The sequence below is a fragment of the Myotis daubentonii genome, chromosome 21, assembly GCF_963259705.1.
Source record: "Myotis daubentonii chromosome 21, mMyoDau2.1, whole genome shotgun sequence".
Lineage (NCBI taxonomy): Eukaryota > Metazoa > Chordata > Mammalia > Chiroptera > Vespertilionidae > Myotis > Myotis daubentonii.
In genome coordinates this window covers 528,679-546,616 of record NC_081860.1, presented here as the reverse complement: position 1 = coordinate 546,616, position 17,938 = coordinate 528,679, and the positions used below count along the sequence as shown (strand labels likewise).

General features: G+C 54.4%; 1 protein-coding gene across 3 annotated transcripts in view; it reads left to right on the top strand.

The window, feature by feature from the left end:
* The first annotated feature begins 6,494 nt into the window (after positions 1-6,494).
* IREB2 (iron responsive element binding protein 2) overlaps positions 6,495-17,938 on the top strand; it is a 36,689-nt gene continuing 25,245 nt past the window's right edge. For 2 of the 3 annotated variants that reach the window (XM_059677980.1, XM_059677979.1), the window contains exons 1-2: positions 6,496-6,650; positions 8,979-9,068. In XM_059677980.1, the coding sequence (XP_059533963.1) occupies positions 6,632-6,650; positions 8,979-9,068 (109 nt within the window). In that variant the 5' untranslated portion in view covers positions 6,496-6,631. Of the gene's footprint in view, positions 6,651-8,978; positions 9,069-17,938 lie in introns of all 3 variants that reach the window. The other variant, XR_009450299.1, reaches the window with a different exon arrangement.

Sequence of the window (17,938 nt, the reverse complement as noted above, 5' to 3'; positions counted from 1 at the left end):
CTTGATCCCCACTAGGGGGCGTGCAGGAGGCGGCCGATCCATGATTCTCTCTCATCACTGATGTTTCTTTTTTTTTTTTTTAACTTTATTTTTTTTAAATTGTTTTATTGCTTAAAGTATTACAAAGGGTATTACATATGCCTCCTTTTTTCCCCCCGGCCTTGACAATCCCCCGGCCTCCCCTACCCCCCAGTGTCTTGTGTCCATTGGTTATGCTGATCTGCATGCATACAAGTCCTTCGGTTGATCTCTTACCCGCCCCCCTTCTGCCCCCCAACCCTCCCCGGACTTCCTGCTGTAGTTGGACAGTCTGTTCGAGGCAGCTCTGCCTCTGTATCTATTTTTGTTCATACGTTTATAATGGTCTTTATTATCCATGAGTGAGTGAGATCATGTGGTATTTTTCCTTCATTGACTGGCTTATTTCACTTAGCATAATGCTCTCCAGTTCCATCCATGCCGTTGCAAATGGTAAGAGTTCCTTCTTTGCCGTAACCGGTTTGGCTCAGCGGATAGAGCGTCGGCCTGCGGACTGAAGGGTCCCGGGTTCGATTCCCGTCAAGGGCATGTACCTGGGTTGCGGGCACAACCCCAGAGGGGGGTGTGCAGGAGGCAGCTGATGGATGTTTCTCTCTCATCGATGTTTCTAACTCTCTATTCCTCTCCCCTCCTCTCTGTAAAAAATCAATAAAATATATTTTTTTAAAAAGAGTTCCTTCTTTTTCAAAGCAGCGTAGTATTCCATCATGTAGATGGACCACAGTTTTCTAGTCCATTCATCTACTGATGGGCACTTAGGCTGTTTCCAGATCTTAGCTATGGTGAATTGTGCTGCTATCAATGATGTTTCTATCTCTCTCCCTCTCCCTTCCTCTGCAATCAATAAAAATCTATTTAAAAGAAAAAAGTTTATCAATTTTTTTTAGATCCTCACGCAAGGATGTTTTTTCCATTGATTTTTAGAGAGAGTGGAAGGGAGAGACAGAGAGAGACACCAATGTGTGAGAGAGAGACATCGATTGATCAGTCCCCACCCCCACCCCCCCCGCATGCCCCTGATCAGGGCAGGAGCCCGCAACCAAGGTATGTGCCCTTGACCAGAATCGAACCCGGGACCCTTCAGTCCGCAGGCCGACGCTCTATCCTCCGAGCCACACCGGCCAGGTCTTCCCATTGGTTTTTAAGAGAGAGTAGAAAGGAGGGGGAGAGACAGAGAGATAAACGTCGATGTGGGAGAGACACATCCGTCGGTTGCCTTCTGCACGTGCCCTGGACTGGAATCGAACCCGGGACCTGTCAGTCCACTGGCCGACGCTCTATCCACTGAGCCAGGCCCGCGAGGGCTTGCGTCTCCCCTTTATTCACTGTGATTGCTCTTCCTGTCTGGGTCCCCTTCACCTCTCGCCCGCCGGCCCTTTGTGGGGGGCGCCAACCCCCCCATCCCACCCCAGCAGCTTGTGGGAGCGAAATTCAGAGCGACCGGGACCTGGGAGGGAATCGCTCACATCTTCCCTTGAGTCCCGGACCTGTCTGACAGCCAGGCCTCTCTGCCCCCCTCCCCCAGCCAGACCTGGTCTCAATGCCCAGATCCAGGTGGACTTGATCCCGCCTCAGCCCCCTGGATTCCCCCCACTTCCTGCCCCAGCGGCCCCAGCCGCCTCTCAGTGTGGTTTTGGTTTAGCTCACACCTCTAGGTCTGGCCTTGCAGCTGCCCCGACCACACACCTTAGCAGAGGGGAGGGGGAAATTCAGACAGCGTCTCACTAGTCCTTTCAACAGCAATGTGCTTTTTTCCTCCAAAACCTTTTTTTTAAAAAAATGTATATATTTCTTTTAGCCCTAACCGGTGTGGCTCAGTGGATAGAGCATCGGCCTGCGGACTGAAGGGTCCCGGGTTCGATTCTGGCCAAGGGCATGTACCTGGGTTGTGGGCACATCCCCGAAGGGGGGCGTGCAGGAGGCAGCTGATCGATGTTTCTCTCTCATCGATGTTTCTAACTCTCTATCCCTCTCCCTTCCTCTCTGTAAAAAATCAATGAAATATATTTTTAAAAAAGCCCAGCCTTTAAAATATATATATATTTTATATATATATATATTTCAGAGAAGGAGAGGGAGAGAGAAACATCAATGATGAGAGAGAATCATGGATCGCCTGCCTCCTGCACGCCCCCCACTGGGGATCGAGCCCACAACCCCGGGCCTGTGCCCTGACCGGGAATCGAACCCTGACCTCCTGGTTCCTAGGTTGAAACGCAACCACTGAGCCACGCCGGCCCGGCTCAAAAACCTTTTATTTTAACATAATTATAGACTCACGGAAACTTGCAAAAACAATACAGAGAGGTTCTTCGCGCCCAGCTTCCTCCGGTGGGGGCCTCTTACATAACAGCAGCGCGCTTCCCAAATGCGTGTCCGGTCCTTGTGGACACGTGGGCCGGGATCTAGCGTAAAGGGAGTTGGAGCTCCAACCCTGTCATCGCACGGAAACCTCCTGCCGCGGCTCCTTGAGACGTCTGGGCTCTCCTTTTCCCGGGACTTGGCTCACCATCGCTCCAGCAAGCAGTCTTCCTCAGCCAGGGACTCGGCCTGGGCCTAGCCTAGCCACCTGCGATTTACTGGGGAGGCGGGGGGCGGGGGGCTGGGCCGCACCCACATCCGAGGGAAGGCTGGGGAACAGAGGGCGAGCCAGGACAAGGACCAGGACAATTAGAATCCTTGGCCAGCCCGAGGGAAGGGTGCTGCCCTGGTTAGGAACCCATTGTTCTTTTTTTTTTTTTTCTTTTAAATGTTTTTTATTGATTTGAGAGAGGGAGAGAGAGAGAAACATCAATGATGATCAAGAATCATGGACCGGCCAAAACCGGTTTGGCTCAGTGGATAGAGCGTCGGCCTGTGGACTGAAAGGTCCCAGGTTCGATTCCGGTCAAGGGCATGTACCTGGGTTGCGGGCACATCCCCAGTAGGAGATGTGCAGGAGGCGGCTGATCGATGTTCCTCTCTCATCGATGTTTCTAACTCTCTATCTCTCTCCCTTCCTCTCTGTAAAAAATCAATAAAATATATTTAAAAAAAAAAAAAAAGAATCATGGACCGGCTGCCTCATGGATGCCCCCCTACTGGGGATGGAGCCTGCACCCCCGGGGCATGTGCCCTGACCCGGAATCGAACTGGGGACCTATAGGTGCTTGGGACGATGCTCCACCGGCTGAGCCACACTGGCCGGGTTCCGGTGCTTTTTGTGTTGTTTCATTTTCCTGTTCTGCCGGGAGCCGGTCCATCCTTGCTGCTTGACACAGCCGCTGCAGGGAAGAAACATCTGCACAGCATATGTTTCAAGGGACCTGGCGTATATGGCATACGGTTCTCTATATGTTTGCCCACCTTCTTGGCGCTATGTGTTTTAACCAAGGTCACCTCTCCGAGAAAGGTTGTTTCCCCAGGTAGGGACTTTCCCCTGAAGTTAGGGAGGGAATAAAACCCCTCAACTAAGTGCCAGGCGGGTAGTTAATCACTTTAACTACGAACCATCATGCTTAAGCTACATAATCTTTACTCCCTGGAATGGAGATAAGAAACGCCCTAACCTTTGGAATAGAGATTGATAGGATTGAATCAACTGGTATAAATACAGATGTAACAAGACAACAGGACACAGAACCTAGACACAGAACCTAGAGACAAAAGAACTTCGCTGGAGAGAACATGGCAAAAGAAACTGGCCACAGAACCTAGAGACAGAACCTAGTGAGAGAACCTGGCTGAAGAACCTAGAGACAGAACCTGGCTACAGAACCTGGCTGGAGATCCTAACCAGAACTTCTCTGGAGATCCAGAACAGAACTTGGCTGGAGATCCTGGCTAGAGATCCTGGCTAGGCTGCTGATCAACTGAACACTGTCTCCGTGTCATTCCTTCTTCGCCGACTCTGTCCACACCTTTGGGGACCCCTGGACCTGCTGGGGTTGGACCCCAGCACTGTTCTTTATCATCCCTCCGTGAAGCTTTTCCACATCTCGCAGCTAGAATGGCTTTCTCTTCCTCTGGCTCCGAGGGACAGCCCTTCCCAGCTGGAATTTGTTTCCTGGGTGTGTGTGTGTGTGTGTGTGTCAAATTCTCAGGTCTGTATTGTCCATAATAGTGACTCAACATAGGAAACCAAGAAGGGTTATGAACAAGTCAATTCTGGTGCCAGCGGCTGTTCATTTATTTTGCCCAGTTCTTTGATGTTTTGCATCACCCACATGAGGGGGGAAAACCACTTATTTTAAACATTTTCGGCTCCTCTGCTGAGTGGGCGTGTCAGAGCAGCCAGGGAGTGCGTTGGGCTTTTTACAACCACCCGACCGCGCTTTTATGGAGCCCACGAACTTGCAAGTAACAGCTACAGAAGGTTGTCATCAGCAGGAAGCAAAAGAATTAAAAAGGCACTTGACCTAGAGGTGCCCTTCTTGAAAACGTGGAATCAGGCCCTACCCGGTGTGGCCCAGTGGATAGAGCCTCGGCCTGCGGAGGGAAGGGTCCTGGGTTCGATTCCGCGCCAGGGCCACAGGTGCCTGGGTTGTGGGCTGGATCCCCAGTAAGGGGGTGTGCCAGGAGGCAGCTGATCCATGATTCTCCTCTTTGATGTTTGTCTCTCTTCCTCTCTGAAATCGATAGAAACCTGATGAACAAAAAGATAGATACAGAGGCAGAGAAGCACCGAACAGACTGTCAAATTACAGTGGGAAGGCTGGGGAGGGTTGGGGCGGGGGAGGCAAGAGATCAACCGAAGGACTTGTGTGCATGCATATAAGCATAACCAATGGACGCAAGACACTGGGAGTGGGGTGAGGGCATATGGGGGGGGGGCAGGGGAAGGTTAATGGGGAAAAAAAAAGGAGACATATGTACTACTCTTTGTAATACTTTAAACCAGTGGTTCTCAACCTTCCTAATGCTGCCACCCTTTAGGCCCTTTAATACAGTTCCTCATGTTGTGGTGACCCCCTAACCATAAAATTATTTTTGTTGCTACTTCATCACTGTAATTTTGCTACTGTTATGAATCGTCATGTAAATATCTGATATGCAGGATGTATTTTCATGGTTACACATTGAATATAATGAAAGCATAGTGATTAATCACAAAAACAATATGTAATTATATATGTGTTTTCCAATGGTCTTAGGCGACCCCTGTGAAAGGGTCGTTCGACCCCCAAAGAGGTCGAGACCCACAGGTTGAGAGCTGCTTTAAACAATAAAATAAAATATGTATTTTAAATAAAAGAGGGATCAGGGGAACGGCCACCTGCCTGTTCCGGGGGTGCAAGGTGCCTGGGGCACTTGGCATGTGAGGAGGAGGAGGAGAAGTTCTGCAAACACAAGCGGGTTCTGGCCCAGGATCCCGTTATAGCTGAACGCCCTCTGGTGAACGATTCTGCAAACTGTGCATAACGGGTTTCCCATTCATTGGTTTCTCATCCACCTGGGAGCTGCCTATGGATGGCCGTGGTTGTTATTATTATTTTTTATTTAAAAAAATATATTTTATTGATTTTTTACAGAGAAGAAGGGTGAGGGATAGAGAGTTAGAAACATCGATGAGAGAGAAACATCCATCAGCTGCCTCCTGCACACTCTCCACTGGGGATCGAGCCCGCAACCAAGGTACATGCCCTTGACCGGAATTGAACCTGGGACCCCTCAGTCCGCAGGCCAACGCTCTATCCACTGAGCCACACCAGTTAGGGCTTATTATTTTTTAAATGTATATTTATTGACTTCAGATAAGAAGGGAGAGAGAGATAGAAACATCCATGAGAGAGAATCATGCATCGCCTGCCTTCTGCATGCCCTACACTGGGGATCGAGCCTCCAACCCGGGCAGTTGCCCTGACCTCCTGGTTCATAGGTCAACGCTCAATCACTATATCTTCCCTTCCCCCTTCCTCTCTGAAATCAATAAAAATACTTAAAAAATAAAGAAACGAGGGGACAGAGCGAGAGTAAGGACGCGCGGGTGAGGGGAGGCGGGCGTGTGCGCGGAGGGGAGGGTGGCCGCAGCATGGCGAGCACCGCACGGGCAGCTGCCAGCGGGAGATAAGGCAGCGGGTGCGGGGAGCCAGCGGAGGGACGGAGCCGGAGCCCCGGGACCCGCCGCCGGGAGGGAAAGAGCAGGCGGCGCCGGCCACCGCGTCCCGGGCGCGCACGTGGATGCCACGCCACACAGGCGAAACCGGGCTACCCATCCCTAGGGGAATGCGGACTTCCGCCCCGCTCCGTCCCGCCCACCCAGCGGAGCACCCAGCCCTAGCGGGACACGTGGGGCCGCACTAAGTAACGGGCCGCCAAACCGGCGACGCCCGCTCCCTACCCACCCGGCTGGAGATCGTGCGAGGACACGCCTCCCTCTAGCCCCGCCCCGCCTCTTCCTTTGTTTCCTCCGTCTGGAGATATCGCGAGAACGGCGCAGCAAATCTCGCGAGCGCGGACTCGGGCCGGCTGGGCTGCTGCTCTCGCGGTGTTTAGGGCGAGACTGCGCCCTTCCTTCCTCCTGGCCGCTCGGCCGCCTTCTCCCCTTCCCCTCCCGGCGTCCCCTCCTTCCTTCCCCGTGGCCCGTCCCCGCGGGCTAATATGGTCTCCGGCGATGGACGCCCCAAGTGCAGGTCAGTGCCGTCCGCCGCCTGGGGTCCGCCGCCGGGTCCCGGTGTGTTTTTTCGTCCGGAGTCGCCCGGCCAGCGCGCGGGCCTCGGGCTCGGGTCGCTCCCCGAGGCCTCCCTGCGGGGCCCGGTCCGCCCCGGGCCCACTCGCGCCGGGGTCCCGCCGGCTCCTCGTCCCGTTAGGGTCGGGGCAGGGCGGGGGCAGGGTCTCCAGGCTCCTCCCCGCGTCCTCGCCCCTCGAAGCGGAGTGGGAGGCGGCCCAGGCCGGGCGTCGGTGGGCCAGGCCCCCGGGCGGGCCACGCACGGCGGCGCCGGGCCTGCACCTCGCGGTCCCCGCTCCGTCGGGTCCGTGAGGCTCGGACGGCGCTGCAGGCGGGTCCCCCGGGCTGGTCTCCTCCTCGGACCGAGGGCGCCCGGCCAGGCCTCGGGGGCTGCGCACCCACCGCCGGGAGCGCATCGTGCCTGCCCGCGAGGCCGTCCCCCGCCGCCTCCACACCCCCCCTCCCGGGACGTCTGGACCCCCGAGGCCCCAGCCTTCGCGGTTCAGTCTCCATTCGTGCAAAACCGGGAAGAACGCGTCCTCCTTTAGGGAGAAGCGGCCCGTTCACCCGAAGGAGTTGTTGCACTTTTGCCTTGACTCTCCAGGCCTGTTGGGGTCTCTCTTACCCGTTACGTGTTGGGTTTTGATTTTGTCCATGTTGTCGAATGCATTCTCATCATCTTTTATTTTAAAATATATTTTCATTGACGCCAGAGAGGAAGGGAGAAGGAGAGAGAGTTAGAAACATCCATGATGAGAGAGAATCCTGGACCGGCTGCCTCCTGCACGCCCCCCTGCTGGGGATGGAGCCCGCAACCCGGGCATGTGCCCTTGACCGGGAATCGAACCCGGGACCCTTCAGTCCGCAGGCTGATGCTCTATCCCAGCGGTTCTCAACCTGTGGGTCGCGACCCGTTGGGTGGGGGGTCGAACGACCCTTTCACAGGGGTGGCCTAAGACCATTGGAAAACACATCTATAATGACATTTGTTTTTGTGACTCATCACGATGCTTTAATTATGTTCAATTTGTCACAATGAAAATGCATCCTGCATATCAGGTATTTACATGACGATTCATAACAGCAGCAACATGACAGTGATGAAGTAGCCACAAAAATAACGTTATGGTCGGGGGTCACTACAGCATGAGGTACTGCATTAAAGGGCCGCGGCGTTAGGAAGGTTGAGAACCACTGCTCTGTCCACTGAGCCCAGCCAGCTAGGGCACATTGTTATCATCTTGTCCTCTGATGCTTTCTTATTTATTTTATTTTATTTATTTTTTATTTTTTTAAATATATTTTATTGATTTCTTACAGAGAGGAAGGGAGAGGGAGAGTTAGAAACATCGATGAGAGAGATCAGCTGCCTCCTGCACACTCCCAACTGGGGATGTGCCCGCAACCCAGGTCCATGCCCTTGACCGGAATCGAACCTGGGACTTTTCAGTCCGCAGGCCGACGCTCTATCCACTGAGCCACACCAGCTAGGGCGCTTTTTTATTTTTTAAGAAAGTCAATCCCTGTACCCTAATTGGGGCGTTCTCAAATTGCCGCCTGTTTATGAAATATTTGGGATATGCCTTCCCCAAACATGCCGTCCATCCTTTAAGTCACTCTCATTGTCTCTTTCTGGGTTCTTTGTTACCACATTTCAACACTTAATTCTGTTACTGGTTTTTACTTGATAAGAATCGGGGTTGAGAGATGGACTGTGCAATGCAGTGGACGGTAGCTGCATGTGACTTTTTATGTTTAAATGAGTGGCCCGGTGCACGAAATTCGTCGGGGGGGGGGGTCCCTCAGCCCGGCCTGCACCCTCTCCAATCTGGGACCCCTCGGGGGATGTCTGACTGCCGGTTTAGGCCCGATCCCTCTGGCAATCTGGGACCCCTAGCTCCTAACCGCTCGCCTGCCTGCCTGCCTGCTCGCCCTCACAACTGTCCCCCCGTCGCCCCCCTCCAGCTGGCCTGATTGCCCCCAAGTGCCTCTGCCTCCGCCCTGCCACCATGGCTTTGTCCGGAAGGACATCGGGAAGGTCTCCCAGTCTAATTGGCATGTTACCCTTTTATTAGTATAGATGAATTAAAAATAAAAAATGTGAGTTCATCAGTGGCTGTAGCCGCATTTCGAGTAGGTCAGTAGCCACATGTGGCTCATTGCACAGGGCGTAAATATTCTTATCATTGCAGGAGGTTCTGTTGGATCAAGTTGATTTCCAGGTATTTTCCCTTTGAGTACGGTCCTTTGTAACTGTTTAATTAACGTATATTTTATTGTTTTTTTTTTTCAGGATACGCCTTTGAGTACCTTATTGAAACGTTAAATGACAGCTCACACAAGAAGTTCTTCAATGTAACTAAACTTGGAGGCGCCAAGTATGGTAATGTCGCTTCAGTTTTCTTGGGCTGCTTTTGTTTCTAATAAAAATGCGTTTGTCAAGTTGAGCTGGGGGAAAAAAATAAATCTATGCCCACCGTGTTGTCAAAAGTACAACTACACGTAGCTCTAACATTTTTAAAACTTTTGGGACCACTTTTGTTTGAGAAAGATGTAAGCCCCTGCTTTAACTTCTCATTTAAAAATCTACGTTAATTAAGCAATGATTTATTTTTTTTTTAACCCGTGTAAACTACTAATACAATTTAAAAAAACCTGACTGGTGATATATAGCTGTGCAGTAGGCCTATAGCTATTTATTGTATATTTTAATTTTTCAAGTGAATAATGCCCATAATTGTTTGTCGCCTGTCCTTTGAATAGGAGTTAGCAGGGCTCAAGGGTTTGAGTTTTTCTCCGGGACTGGCCGTGGTGTGCCCGGCCTGTGCACCAACACTTTGCCAGACCTTTGCAGGCACTTGATCGCGGTCCAGCCTTTCACTGAGGTTCCCGAAGCATGAACTTGGCTGAGCCCCAGGGCACTGGATGGAAGTCTTGGCTTTCGTGACAGTTGAGGGACTTTCTCAACCAGGTCAATGACGAGAAGACCTGTTTGGAGGAGGGATTGGTGTTGTCACACTTTTAAGTAAAAACTCCTTGGAAAGATAAATGTCAAATATATTGACATCAGTTTTGGAGAGAGCTTTTCTTTACCTTGTCTTTTTTTTTTTTCTTGCGTTACTTAATTAGGAAGATTGCTTTTGTGTGTGTGTGTGTGAGAGAGAGGGAGAGAGAGAGAGAGAGAGAGAGGGAGAGAGAGAGAAGCATCGATGTGAGAGAGGAGACACAGTGGTTAGTCGCCTCCCGCACGCGCCCCGACCAGGGGTGGGGAGCAAACCCACAGCCCAGGCATGTGCCCTTGACCAGGAATCCAACCTGTGTCCCTTCAGTGCTCTAACCATTGAGCACACGGGCCAGAGCTTTATCTGTAGACATTGATGGACTTGAACGTTGTAGATTGCCACTAGCAGTGTTATCGCGTACATTATGAGAAGACTTAGGTGTTCTGGAGTATCTTGGAAGAGCCTGTCTTAGAATTCTGTTGCCATTCAACAGCAGACAGCTCAGCGCCGTGATTGCCCTTTAGTGACGTTGGCTGCCTGGCATTCCCGTGCAGTGACTGCAGCCTGGGAGAGTCTGCGTGATTCTCTGAAGGAGATCTTTGAGTTTGGAACTCTCTCTTTCCGCTGTAAGAGAGCCTGGCCTTTTCCGAAGGAACTGGGACTTGAGTTGATGTGAAACGGGTCACAGGACCGTCAGCGCCTGGGTGAGACTGCACAGCATGGTGGGAACACGGGGAGACACGGGAGGCTGGCCTGCGGTCGGGAACCCTGAGCAGCTGCGCAGTAGGCCTTCAGCCGGCCTGACCTCGGCCCCCCTTCCTTTCCGTTGTCTCGCTCACCCTTTCTTATTTCCTTTTCTGCCGGTTTTTTTAACCACAGGACTGGTTAGTCCTGCAGTAGAGGCAGGACTTGGCGTTCCCAAACTGAAAGAAAATCTTTAATTTTTTGGGAGAGTTTCTGTGGTTTAGAAGAAATTAGATGGGGGTTGAGAATCACACAAAGACGGGACCATTACAGACGGCAGAGACTGTTTTGTTTTGATGCAGATGTGCTGCTTTTTACAAAGAGGCAGTAGATGCTGTTTGTAACCTTTTTCCGTAACACATCGTATCGTGAGCCTCTCCCATCCCCTAAACGCCGTTTCTGTCCCCCGGTGTCGGGTCCCCTGGGCCAGGGAGCCGGGGCTGCTGGGAGGGGTGCCTGTGGGAACGCAGCGGCTCAGTTCGCAGGCCCTTGAGTGGGGAGGTCGTGCCAGCTTCTTCCTGTTCACAAGTGAAGCTGCCGTGCAGGTGTGATTTGAGTTCTGATGCTTATTACATAGATGGTTGGGTTGAAGGGGGGGTGTTCTCTCCACCCTCAGCGAATGCTTTTCCTCCTGCGCTTTCACTGCACACCCTCTGTTCCAGTCTTCACTCCTGCACATAAGGAACAAAACTCCCTTAGCTCAGCGCTCAAGGCAGAAGTTGCGTTTGCTGACGTCCAGGACAGGAGGACAGCAAGCCCAGCCTCGTGGGAACCCGCGCTTCTCAGCCAGAGCCTGTTCTGCTCGTCCTGTCGCTGCCGGGCCCTTAGTCCCTGAGCCCGCGAAGATCTCTCCAGGCTTCTCCACAGCCCCTGACTCTGGGTAGCGCCCTCCACAGCCACTGCGGCCGCTCAGTGTATGTGGTGACCGGCTCACCAGCCAGTGAAGACAGTACCTCTGAGGACTTTTCCACCCACCGTGTTCGCCTGCTTAGGCCGGGCTTGCCAGGCGTCTGTGGCTGGGACGGGTCCGGGTCCGAGTTTTCTCTCGTCTCCGTGGGCTCTGGAGAGGCCTGTGAGTCGGGGAGGCCGGGAAGCCGTTTGCTGGTGCTGTTCACACAGCCCATCCCTTGGCAAGGACGGCCTTTACCCGCCCGATTCCCCTCCCAACCGTCTGCCTTGTGTCCAAGGTCTGTTGGTGGTAACTGCGTCTGCTGACAGTCTGTTGTGGGTTAGGCCTTCGGTGGTAAAGAGCAGACACCACTGCGTCAGGGGAAGGAAGACTCACTGTGGGACAAAGCTCCCAGGCCAGCGACACGCGGCCGCCTCTTCAGAAGGTGGCCGAGGGCCAGGACGCTCCTTGTTTTTCTCTCGGGTTTCAGATTCCCGCTCCTCTGCTCCCTCTGCTCCCCTGCAGACAAGCCTCTGCCTGTGAGCTTTGCACATGGCCCTGCGGCAGCTCAGCCCCTGCGGCAGCTCAGCCCCTGCGGCAGCTCAGCCCCTGACGGCAGCTCAGCCCCTGCGGCAGCTCAGCCCCTGCGGCAGCTCAGCCCCTGCGGCAGCTCAGCCCTGTGGCAGCTCAGCCCCGGCTTAGCTCTGACCCTTCTCTGGTCTGGTCTGTGCTGACGGCAGGTCCCTGAGTGAGGGACCCAGTGCTGCAGTGTTTTTCCTCACAGGCTGGTGGTCATTGGCCTCCAAGGGCTGGTCTTGCTTCAGGGCCGTGGCTAGGGAGGAGGGGACACGGGACCACGTTCCATGGAGCAGTGGGGCGGCCCCTGGGAGCACAGGCCGCTGCCTGCTGCCAGGTGAATGAGGAGAGTGTCTGCACCTTCATCTGTAATAGAGTTTTTCTTGTTTCTTCTGTTTGTCAGTGAGTGACAGGGTAATCTTAAGCAGGAATCCGTGTGCTCTTCTGCCTTAGACTCTCTCTCTCTCTGGCAGTCCATGAACAAAGCTGGTTCTTAACTGCGAATCGGTGCCGTCCAGCCGGGAGCGGGCTGGAGACGAGCACTCAGACGCGGTATGCGCTCACCCAGCGTCTTGTCTTGTTTTGTTACTCCTCATCCCAGGATCTTTTTCCCATTGATTATGTTCTTTAGAGATAGTGGAAGGGAGGGGGAGAGAGAGAGACATGGATGTGAGAGGCCTTGGGCTGGGGACCGAACCTGCAACCCAGGAATTGAACCTTGACCAGGAATTGGACTCGAGGCCTAACCACTGAGCACACCTGCCAGGGCTCCCCCAGGACCGTTTCTCCGGGCCCCTGGCCTTGAGCCGCTTCTGAGGTTTGCCTGGAGCTACGCTGGTGCTGCTGCCCCTGGCCGAGGCCTCAGTGAGCGCGCCCGCCCTGACGTCTGCTGACCGGCCCCTGTTAGTGCTGATGTCGCCGTGGGTGGTTCCTCCGTCCACAGGGATCTCACAGCCCGTGGGCATCACCTGCCCGTCCCACTCCCTCCTGGGGGATGGGCAGGGACGACGGCCTGTCTCCACTTCACGGCGATGAGGAATGGCGTCTGGGAACTGAGTGATTGGCCTGCGGTCGCACACCTTCCAGTGAAGAGCTGGCCTTAGACCGTCTTCTACTTCCAGACGTGCTGTCCCCCCCGCGCCATGTTCCCCGTTGGTCCGGCAGCGACAGCTGCTGTTTATGGGGCATGGACTCCGTGCCTCCTCGGAGGTGGAGGGGCCCGTGAACAGGACTGGGTGAGCCTCTGCTCGGAAGACCTGCTGTCCGGGCCGCAGGCCGAGCCCACGGGGACACGGGAGCGCACGCGGGAGCGCACACGGCAGCGCACACGGCAGCGCACGCGGGAGCCGGCCCTGTGGGAACTGGCAGGCTCGTTCCAGCAGGTGGTGTCAGTGGTGAAGAATGTCCTCGGGAGGGATTCCTGGGTTTTACACGTTAAATGTCACCAGGCGGCCGCTGTGGCCTCTGCCCTGAGCGGCGGGTGTTGCCCAGCCTCAGGAGCAGCCGTCAGGCCTGATGAGCCAGGTCCGCCCCTGGGGCCGCTGGGCCTGCCTCCCGCCCCGCCCCCCAGCACTTGACCAACGCGAGCCTGTCGTCCGCTCATTTCAGAGGTGACAGCACAAATGTCACTGCTCCAGCCTCAGCCCCCAGCGTGTCCTGTCCCCACGGGCCCGTCTGAGCTGTGGTTACAGGCTTGGCTTGCCGGACTCGGGATCCTGGAGATTCCGGGGGCGGGGGGGGGGGGTGTTAATCCCGTCAGTTTCTGCTGGGGCCCGGCCCCCCAGCACTGTGGAATTCAGCCCGTCGCATCGGTGGGTGCTCCATGGGCGGCAAATGCAGGGCGGCTCTGGCAGCGTCCTTGTGCGGAAGAAGCAGGTGGCAATGGGGCACGAGCGGGCAGTACAGGACAGGGCCCCGTGTAGCAGGCCGGTTCCATCACCGGCTACAGCGGGACATTCCGTGTCAATGGTTCCTGACGGTGCAAGGACAGCCGTCCCCCCACCCCCACCCCCGCCCCCTGTGAACGCGGTTCCAGAAATAGACAGCTCCTAAGCCTTGGGCTGTGCGCTGGGAGGAGCGGTGAGATTTTGGGCCCTCCCGCTCCGTTCCTCCCGGAACATGAATGTTCTCTGTCTCCACGCTGTCCACGCTCCCACTGTTCGCCGCCGGGCAGCCGTCCGACGATGGCGTGTCGCGCGCTGGTGGGGCCGGCGGTGCGGACGGGCCAGAGAGAGCCTTAAGGCGCTTCCTTTCTGTGGAAAGGGAACGTTTTCAACTTCACCCTTTTCGGTCGCATTAAATTTGGACATGGGTGTCGTCCTGGTCGGAATTCATTTCCATGGAAAGCAGTGATACATAACGTGTGAGATTATGAAGGATAAACAAGATTCATTAATTCTTTTCTGGAACTACGTCACTACTAGTAGAATCACTACACACGTTATCACTTTCTACGTCGGGGTCAGTATTCAAGGTGCCAAAATAAAACTCTTCACCGTTACTTTCAGATTCCCAGTACTTCTTCCGGTAACTTTCTTTTTGCCATTTTGGAGTGTTATTTTGAAATATCTTAACAAGTGAGAATGCCTAATTACAGTTAAACGTAATCTGTAAAGCTTTATTTGAAATTCTGCGAAGTATCTCCGACGCCTGTCGATTTCTTCACTCTCAAAAGGCGACTGACTCGCCACGGTGTTCTGCACGGCGAGTGTGGAGCGACCGCGTTTGTTTACATTGAGTTTCGATAGCTCCGATTTGTCGGGGCAATGTTTTGGTTCGTGACAAGGTTGCTTAGACACTTAAGAGCTTTCAGAGAAATTATGAACGGATACGTGAATGACTAGAGTGAGTGCGTCAAACACGGCCCTGTTCCCGTCTGCGACTCCTTTCCTCTGATTGCTTCTTAACTTAGCGTGTATTTTATTTCAGGGGGCGGGGAGAGAGAGGAACATCCATGATGAGAGTGAATCGTGGATCGGCTGCCTCCTACACGCCCCCCACTGGGCATGGAGCCCACAACCCGGGCAAGTGCCCTGGACCAGAATCGAACCCGGGACCCTTCAGTCCGCAGGCCGACGCTCTATCCACTGAGCAACACCAGCCAGGGATGTGTCTTGAGTCTTCAGTTTCTGACAATACTTTCTTCTGTGGAAAGTGGGAATTTGGTGTTTTTCTTCTCTCTCACCTGGACCCTGCGAACCTCTTTCTGGTACAGTTCCCGTGATTTTGGTTAAACCAGGACTCGGTGCTTAGGCTGTTACGAGTAAGTGTTCTCAGCTACTCCATGGAGCAGGTGGCTACACCTCGTTTCTCATACAGCTTTGTGTTTTTTCCTGGGATTAATTGTCTTTTTTCATTTGCTTCGTTTGCTGTGTCCTCATCAGTAATTCACCTCTGAAAGAACGAACCCCTCGGGTGTCGTCAGGTGACCTGTCCGTCAGCGTGTCCCTCCTGGCGGCGCCCCATCTGGACGGGCCTGGGCCCTGGGCCTGTTGTCCTGGGCTCCGTGCTCCCCTGGGCTCCGCGCTCCCCTGGGCTCCGCGCTCCCCTGGGCTCCGTGCTCTGGGCCCCGCGCTCCCCTGGGCCCCGCGCTCCCCTGGGCCCCGCGCTCCCCTGGGCTCCGCGCTCTCCGGGGCTCAGTCACCTGCCTTATAGGACGGGTCCTCCAGTAGCGCCTCTGGCTGACGTGTTGTCGGCCTGGCCACGACTTTAGGACTTTAGGTTGGACCTGTTGTCACTTAGAACTCGAGGGGTTGTCCCCTTCCCGCCCAGCTCCCCCATTTCCAGCCCCTCCATCTCCAGCCCCTCCGTCTGCACCCCCTCCGCCTGCACCCCTCCGTCTCTCCGCGTCCTGGCCTCGGCTTGGTTCCCATCGCCTTTCTGTCCTGTCAGCCCCGCCACTCACCCAGCAGGCTTGTTTCGCTTCTCCCTGTCCCTGTGGGTTTATAACTTTTTATTCCTTTTCTATTACTTCAGTGGGTTTCAGGAGGGAGTAGATCATTGCTGGTGTTTACGTTCCATATTTTTTTAGAAATCTGATGAAATGCTTTTTATGAAGATATTCTTAACAAAAACATTCCTGAATGTTGTTTCCAGAATAATTAATCAGATACAAAGTTAACCTTGTGTATTTGCTTCTGTGGTATTTTTCTTATTTTTTCCAAATGGTCTATTTATTTAAAAAAATTTTACTCATATAATTCCTCTTGGTTTGGGGACTTCGTTCTGTTTCGGATGGAGGTCAGGGTGGAAGCTAGTATTTAGGCGCCTGCTCTTTGTCAGAGGATGTGGGGGCTTTAATGCGCTGGGTGAGCGAGGAGGTAGACACTTCCCTCCGTGGGTGCTGGGGTCCCGTCTCCAAGGGGAAGGCCCCCCCACAGTGAGCAGCAGCGCAGGCCGCGGTGCGGGCTCCGCTGAGGCTCCGCACTCTCTTCGCTCACAGCTCCACTCATGGGTAACGGGCGTGAGAATTTCCACGCATAAAAGTGGGGAGACAGTAGTACAGTAACCCACCATGTGCTTGTCAGTTACCAACATTGTGCCAATCTTTTGTTCCACATATTCCATTCTTAAACCTGTAAATATGCTTTAGTACACATTTTTCAAAACATTTTTATTGATTTCAGAGAGGAAGGGGGGGGGAGACACCCATGACGAGAGAGAATCATGGGTTGGTTGCCTCCTGCACGCCCCCTACTGGGGATCGCACCCGAAACCCCGGCACGTGCTCTGACCAGGAATCAAACCCGTGACCTCCTGGCTCATAGGTTGCCGCTCAGCCCCTGAGCCACACCGGCCAGACTGCATTTCTGGTGTTTGAAAGGGCTTCAGAACACGCATAATCTTAGTGCCTTGACCGTATTAGTAAAATTAAAAATGACTCCTTACCATGGCATAAAACCCAGTCCATATTCCTATTTCTACAGGGGGTGTTGACGTATCCAAACATGAGCGCATAGCGTTTGGCTGCTAGGTCTTGCAAGGCTCACGTCGGCACGGTCCCTCCTCCCCTTCCCCTACCACCTGTGGGGGGCACCGGCTCCTCGTCCTGGGTTTGTGGGGTTGCTGCTCCGTGGGGGGCACCGGCTCCTCACCCTGAGTTTGTGGGGTTGCTGCTCCATGGGTTCCCTTCACTGTCGCCCTGTCCCCGTGTTTCCTGCGGACGGGCCGTTAGAGCTGGTGTGTGGTTCGTTCAGGTTTGCTTGTTGTTACACGAATGCTTTGCAGTGGGTGCTGTGCTTCCTGCTCCGTCCACAGGCAGGTGATGTCCCCAGAGTCCCCCTAGCCATGACGCCACGTGGGTGTGGGTGTCAGTCATCACCTGGCCCCGCCTTCCGAGTTCAGAGGCGTCCACATGACCTGCTGATTCAGCCCCGCTGACCATCGGGTCCCGCCCAGGACTTGGTCCGGTGCCTGGTGAGGTTTCTAACTGTACCCTTTCCTCTGCATTTAGTAGCTGTGGTTCTTCTATGACTATTGCATGACTGAAGTCAGGAAGACAGGATTAAGGACCGACTCCCCCTTGTCAGTTTCAGGGTCCTGAGCTGCTCTAGCCGCCGCCGTGGTGGGTGCAGGGCATTGGGTCATTCTGAGCTCAGGGCCGGTCACGGACGCGACATGGTTCAGTGAGTGACGGGCATTACTCCTCCCGATGCTCACCCTGACCCTGTGCCCCATTCGCCTCCGTGACCTGTTTGCTCTCTGACGAGGTGGCCGGGCTCATCCTGGGCGCCCTCTCCTCCGCGCCCCCAAAGGGGAGGCTGCAGAACCAGCCGCTGGGCCCTTAGGGGTTACGAGGAGCGGACCGTCCTTGTTTCAGGCGTTTTCACTGAGCAGCTCGGAAGCACACTTTTAAGAAAGAGGTAAATGAATCCCAAGTTTGTAGCCAGGATTCCAACCGAAACGTCGCTGTTATGTTTCTCTAACGTGGCCCCTCGGGCGGTGCCCTGACGGCCCTGACGGGGAGCCTTGGGCCCAGGCCTCCGGAGCAGGACCTCCTGCTTTCCCCTCGTTGTGCGGGTGGGGCCGCCGTCGTCCACATGG